The sequence below is a fragment of the Hipposideros armiger genome, unplaced genomic scaffold, assembly GCF_001890085.2.
Source record: "Hipposideros armiger isolate ML-2016 unplaced genomic scaffold, ASM189008v1 scaffold_5, whole genome shotgun sequence".
In the NCBI taxonomy this organism is placed as follows: Eukaryota; Metazoa; Chordata; class Mammalia; order Chiroptera; family Hipposideridae; genus Hipposideros; species Hipposideros armiger.
The window spans coordinates 2273358-2280481 of NW_017731355.1; the positions used below are offsets into that span (position 1 = coordinate 2273358).

The following is a 7124-nucleotide window of genomic DNA, read 5'->3' on the forward strand; positions in this document are numbered from 1 at the left end:
AATGTGCCAAGAGGAGTATTACCAAGTAACTAAACCATCCAGGCCTTTTGTTCCTACTGTGACCCTTTATTAGGCGCACATGCAGGCGGAACTTGCGCAGCTATGGCCAGGCCGGCTGCACTTGGCGCGACGTGCGGGCACACCCACGCCCACGCGCGCAGTCCAGGGGTGGCTCCCCGCCCAGTGTGCGGGGCGGGGCGGGGCGGGGCGGGGCGGAGCCGGGCGGCGCTGCTCGCAGTCGGGCTGGGAGGCGGTCGCGCGGGTCCTTGAGCGCTGCTCCGCGGCTCCGCGAGGTTCTTCTTTCTCCCGCGGATCCGGCGCGCGGACCGCGATGAGCTGGGAGCTGCTGCTCTCGCTGCTAGCGCTGGGCGCGCTGCTCGCGTTCGTGGTGCAGCTGTTGCGCTTCCTGCGGGCCGATGGCGACTTGACCCTGCTGTGGGCCGAGTGGCAGGGGCGACGCCCAGGTGAGGACCCGCAGCCGCCCCTCGGGAGTGGGAGGCCGCGCCCCGCTGCGGCCGAGTCTCCGCTACCGCCGCATCTCTCTGGGTGGCGTGGAGCTTCCGCGCGGCAAGGCTGAGCCTTTCCCAGGGGCTGCGGGTAGGGGAGGAGGAGGCGGTTCTGCCCTCTTTGTCTTTTCTCCTGGTCGGCTGGACTTGCCCGGTGCCAAAGTAAGAGAGTGCTGGAGTCAGCGGGGCGCCCTCAGGACCCTGAACTCGCACCGAGCTCCCAGGGATTGTGACGCAGGGTCGGAGGATGGAACTTAAGGAAGTAGCACGCTTCCCCCCTGGTTGGTAACGGAGCCAGCCTCCTTTTGAGGACTGGAGCTAGGGTTTTCTACTTCCTGAAGTTCGTTCTCCACTTCTCAGTCTCCTGGAGTTTTGCAATAGTGCCCACATTTACAACACTTGATATTGTAAAGGAAAATAAGGCCTGAACCGCTGTAAATTTAAGAAGATAATTTTTATTTGGGCCAAACAGAGGACATGCCCGAGAGCAGAGCTCCAAGAAGCCTTGAAACGGTGCTCTCTGACTTGGAAAAGTGAGGGATGCTTATACAGGGAGAGGGGTCAGCGAGAAGTACATACACTGCAGTGACGAACAGTTTTACACCAACAGGTAGAAGGCGTGTGCAGATAAGGTTGGGTTGTCCCCCGTGGCATTGGGGAGTCTGAGAATAGAGTTTAGAAACATTTATTCTTCAACGCAAACTTTTATCAGGATGCAGAAAAAAAAAACAGGCACTGCTTTCTGTAATCATTTATTTCTCATGTTGAAACTGTTGAAAAGTACTCGTGATTATCCCCATGGAATATGCCGGGTAAAGAATTTGAAAGGCTCTATATTTTATTTTGGTTACTGATTTTTAGTTAGAGCAGCTAAAATACCCTTTCTCAAAATAATCTGGAGTTATCCACCTACTTACTCATTAGAATACACAACAGTATAATCCTAGAAAGAACTGGATAGTCGTTTTTCCCGGAGCAAGAACATTATTGGCATACTAAGGGGCATTCTGCCTTGTCCCAGTTGCACCTGTGCCCTACTTAATATTTGATCATCGGTTCCTAAAAACATTCTATGGGCTAAGGTGTGCTCGGACTTTTACACACTTGACCTTTGTCCTTGACAACGATTCTTACAAAGTAGGCTGTATTAATCTTATCTTCCAGGTAGGAAAACCAGTCTTCAGAGAAATTTAAAGACCTTCCAAAGCTAGGCTTTGGATCCATAAGGGCTGGGGAAAGGGGTTTCCCGACACCAGGTCTCCTGTATGAAAACACTCATCATGTGAGGAGGTTTGCTTGGAAGTAATAGCTAGTATGCTTTCAAAATGGTCCAGGAGAGAAGGGAAGCAGTATCGCTTCCATGGGGATGAAAATTGGTTATTGGGACCAAAAAAAACCACACCAAAAAAAACCCCACAAGATATCTTAGATGGTACAGTGTTTTGTGTCCCTCCAAAGTTCAACCTTACCCGACAAAATCTTATTCCTTAGTATTTCATTTTTCTTTTTTTGGGGGGGGGGTGATATAACATGTGCTTCACTGACAGTGTTGAGTTCATGGAAAATACACTACCCATTCACAAGGTCAGTGCCACAGAGCTATGGCAAATATAGATGGCTGTGATTGGCTGACTTTCTCTTGATCATGTGCTGCCTCTCAATAGATAGAATGCACATGCCTACCGACTACTTTATGGATGTTTGTGTTTGATCCTCAGTGCTTTTGTGTTAACTTGGACTTTGAGAATTACACAAGAATAGTTTATATTTTATTATTCTACAAAAATTATTCAATCCATCAATTATGTCAGGTGCTGAAAAGGAAAAATGTTGACAATACCTAGCACCTAGTTAAATTATTTTCACATATCAAGCTAAAGTTAAAAGTTAAGATGACTAAACAAATTTTAAGATATTTATTTAATTTTTTCAATCTTTTCATTTTGCTGGAAAAACAAAAGTTTTGAAGAATTTTTAATACATTTAATTACATTGCTGTTATATAATTATATAATTTGCTAATTTGCATGTTATTTGCTACATTACCATTTAAGTATATATGTTACATTAAAAGCTATTCAGTAACTACAATTATAAAATCAAGTTAAATGCTAATAGCTGTTAATTTTTAATTTAACTTTTAACTTAAGTTTTAAATTTAGCCATTCTTAAACCTGCATTGACTGAAGAGTAAACTTTATAGAACTCTTTATGTATAAAGCACAGATATATGTACAGTGTATAAACATGTACACAGTATATCTATGGAATTAAAATTTCATAGGAGAGTTATTAGGAAAAAAAAGACTAAAAGGACTCTTGCGGGGTGGGGATGATAATGAAAACAAGTTAAAGGAACATGGAGATAGACTCAGGTTTCCAAAACCGATCAGACTGGAAAGATAGGCAAACTCTATCAAGGTAAAAAATAATTTACCCTCTTTATCTTCTCTGTAGGTTTATTATTTTTTGTCACTTTAAAAAATAGACAATATCCTCACATAATAGAAAATTAAAAATATGAAAGGATATACAGTGAGAAGTAAAGCTCTTTCCCACCCTTGTTCCAATCCAGCTATCCAGCGTGCCTCCCTGGAGGCAACCCCCATTTCCCGCATTTTATGTCTCCTAGAGAAATTCTCTGCATTTCCAAGCATATATCTCACATGGTGACATTTAAGTGTTACTAATTTTAGATATTGCACTTTGATCCGTAAAAAAAAAAAATCTGTGGCACAGTCCAGAGTAGGAAATGTCTCAACAACAGCATATGTGAGGAAAACTCAGGTTTTAGTTGACAGTCACTTCAATATGAGTCAACTGTGAAGTGACTGCCAGAAAAAATTAGGCAAGCCTGGGAGATGTTTAGTGTCTGAAGCAACAAACTACCAACAACAGATATCTTCTGTAACCTGCTTGTATGTGTTAGCCTCTGTGCAGGGCGCTGGGAACACAGCAGTGACGGGGCCAGCCACTGTCCAGGCCCTCACAGAGCCCATCTGGGGGACAAGGGAAGCAATTTTGTTACCTCACCCTGCTCTGAATTGTCCAGACCCCATGGAAATCCTGTGTCCTGCTCTGGCCCCTCCATTCAATAGGGACATTGACCAATTACAGCTTGTGCAGAGGGGTGTGTGCAGAAGAGTGAGGAAACCTGATGCCATGTCATCTGAGGGAAGGTAGCAGACATTGGAGGTGTTTATTTAGAGAAGCAAGTCGGGAGCTAACTTAGGGAGGACATAACAGCTGTTTTCAAATAAATGAGGGATTGTCATGTGCAAGACAGGCTTGATTTATTCTTTCTGATGCCATGAGGCAGAACTGCTGCCAACTGCTACTGGTCTGTAGCTGTTAAAGGTCGGTCACATCAGTATAAGAAAGAATCCTTCAACCCTTGAATGATTAGAGTGGCCCCCCAAAAGTAGGGAGTGCCTCAGAGGTAACTAGCTTTCTTATCTGTGAGAAAATTAAATGGACACTAGTCAACAGCCTGAGGCAAGAATCCTCACACTAGGTTGAGGGTTGAATATGTTTGCTTCCAACTCTGAGAATCTGCTTTCAGAGGCTTTTTAGGAGAGGCCACGTGTATGCCACATTCTGTGGAACTCGTAAACAAAAGTTGGTGCTGAATAAACAATTTTCTTCTCCAGGGTGGGGAGAAAGGTGCCAGAACTTCAGGTGTCCTAAGGTAACCGTCAGCCTGGGGATTTTCATCATTGGATTTAAATGATATCCGTATATTTGGGTAAAAGTGAAATCTTTGTTAACTCTGTGCTAGTTAGTAACTGATTGCCAACAAACAATATTTACCCTAGAGCCTGAGCATTGCAGAGTTTTGGAACGATGAATAGTTGAGTGAATAAATAACTATCTGAATATACATTCTGCTATTCCTGAGAAAATCCTTCAGGAAGGTGGCTCAACTGTACCTTTCCATGAAAGCACATCATATGATTGGAAAGCATTGTAGCCTAGACATATTATTTGGGATGTTTCTATCCTTAGTCCAGATATTTACATGAAACCTCTTTCCTATGGACAAGTGGCATTTTCTGGAATGACTAAGCAGCAGCTGGGTTTTAAAATAATTGACCATATCACCATAAGCTAACAGTCTGATTGTGGACTTTGGGGCTAGATGCACCTGAGCTCATATCCCAGCTCTTCTAGGGTTCTCGGTTGTTTATTCAACAGTTATTTATGGAACCCCATCTGTGACAGTGTGCTAGGCACTTGAGGACACCAGGGTCCCAGCCTTCAAGGTGTTTACAGTTTAGTGGGGTAAATTAATACCTGTAAACCTCAGTTTCCTTTTTTATAAAATTGAGGTAATTTTTATTTCATAAGGTTCTTGTGAGGGTTTTAAAAAGGTAATGTGTTTAAGTACATAGGAAGTAATGAAAAATGTTAAACCGTTATTGTCAGTAACCCCATTGCCTCTGGCTAGAGAAATTGTAACACACAAGTTATTGAGTGAATATTCTGTTTTGCTGCCGAAAAATCCTCTTGTTAAACAATTTTAGCAATGATTACAGTTGACATTTTATTAGCAGGAGTATCTGTCAGCCACTGCTCTGAGAATTTTACCTGTTTTAAGTCATTTCTCTCAACAGTTGTATGAAGGAGGTATTATTATTAATCCCATTTTCCAGTTGTGGAAAGTTAAGGCACCACGTTCAACAGCATTTCACTGCTGCTGGGTGGGATGGAGCTGGGATTTGAACCCTAGCCGTCTCTCGAGCTCATACTGTCAACCTGACAGTTAGAGGTCTTAGCATTGCTTGACTACAACAGTAAATTAGTTTCCTGATTTTCAAATTTTCTGATCAAAATCCAGAAATATGTGTGGTAAATGATGCCTTGCTTGCTATTTTTGATAAATAACGTATTTTAATAAATGAGGTACAGAAGAACGTTGCACCACAGTGAGCCTGCAAATCAGAGAGACCTGTTATCTCCTGTAGTGCAAATAAGTTTTTCATTGGACTAAAGGTGAATAAACCACTCTTCATGGCTTTATTACTGTAACATTTTTCTGATCTTTAACAAGAATGTAGTTGGACAAGCAGAGTACAACATTTCATCTCGCTGTCACACGCGTTTCCTCTTGGGTGAACTACTGGATTCTCCTTAAGTGAAAGTGCAGGCATTTGGAGAGCATTTTTACAAAGTGACCTTTACTTCATGGCCATCAGATATGATTGACAGATGCGGACAACATGACTTTAAAAGTCCAGGATGGTTCCACCATACCATAGAGTACAACTTAGTATATTCAGATTCATCATCAATACTTCCATTGCAAGAAATTAGAATAATAGAATTGAAAACTGGATGGGACCTTTAGTGATTATTTGAATCCCTCATTTTATGGAGAAGGAAAGTGAGAAAGTGAGTCCAGGCAGACTTTCTATTTACTTAGCCTTACTTTCCTCGATCGGGTACATAGATAGGTAGAGGCTTGACATCAGACCCTGGAGTTATAGGGCTTATATTGAAGTAATGTCTAGAAAACTCTTACAAGAGTCTGGGATAGATACACAAAGTAATGTGTTGATAACTGTTACTAATATGATTTGTATTCGGCTTTTTTTTTAAATTAAAGTTCATTGGGGTGAGAATTATAAAGTTACATAGATTTCAGGTGTACAATTCTGTAATACATCATCTATATATCACATTGTGTGTTCACCACCCAGAGTCAGTTCTCTTTCCATCACCATATATTTGATCCCCTTTACTCTCACCTGCCACCCTCTTCCCCGCTTCCACTCTGGTAACCACTAAACTATTGCCTGTGTCTATAAGTTTGTGTTTCTTCATTTGTTTGTCTTGTTCCTTTGTTGTTTTCAGTTTTATATACCACATATGCTTTTTAAAAATTGGGTAGAAGTTGTTTTCTTAGGATATTTAATTAAAATAAAAAATCACTTTATTGAGGTATAATTATCATATAAAAATGTCACGTAATTAATACATACAACTTGATGAGTTTGGGGCTAAGTATACACCTGTGAGACCATCACCACAATCAAGGCCATTAACATAGGATATTTAAATTTTTAAGCTCCACACATTATGCCTTCATATTTAGCGCTATTGTTTAAAAAACTTCTTTTTCCTAATCTTTGATAAAATAATTCATAGTTTATTTTCTCCCCTCAATCCTCCCTTCTTTTCTCAATAGAATGGGAGCTGACCGACATGGTGGTGTGGGTGACTGGCGCGTCAAGTGGGATCGGAGAGGAGCTGGCTTACCAGCTCTCTAAACTAGGAGTTTCTCTTGTGCTGTCAGCCAGAAGAGTTCATGAGCTGGAAAGGGTGAAAAGAAGATGCCTTGGTAAGTAAACCTAAAACAGCAGCAGTGCTTCCTAGAAATACATCAGAATCCAAACTCGATACAGTTTGGGAAATGTCAGTGGTAAGAGTGGGATTTTCCTGGGCAGTATGTTCTGGTTCCAAATGCTCCTGTGCTTTGACCCAAAGCCTCTTGCCTTTGTCATCTCTTTTTTTTTTTTTTTTTAAAGATTTTTTTTTTATTGGGGAATTGGGGGATGGGAACAGTGCTGGGGAGTTGGGGGAAGGGGAACAGACAAGTTGCTGTCGTTTTGTTCTTCA

General features: G+C 41.8%; 1 protein-coding gene across 2 annotated transcripts in view; it reads left to right on the forward strand.

The window, feature by feature from the left end:
- Window positions 1-214: 214 nt before the first annotated feature.
- DHRS7 (dehydrogenase/reductase 7) overlaps window positions 215-7124 on the forward strand; it is a 19657-nt gene continuing 12747 nt past the window's right edge. Inside the window, exons 1-2 of one of the 2 annotated variants that reach the window (XM_019644605.1) lie at window positions 215-464; window positions 6694-6846. In XM_019644605.1, coding sequence (XP_019500150.1) covers window positions 332-464; window positions 6694-6846 — 286 coding nt within the window. In that variant the 5' untranslated portion in view covers window positions 215-331. The remainder of the gene's footprint in view (window positions 465-6693; window positions 6847-7124) is intronic. The other variant, XM_019644599.1, reaches the window with a different exon arrangement.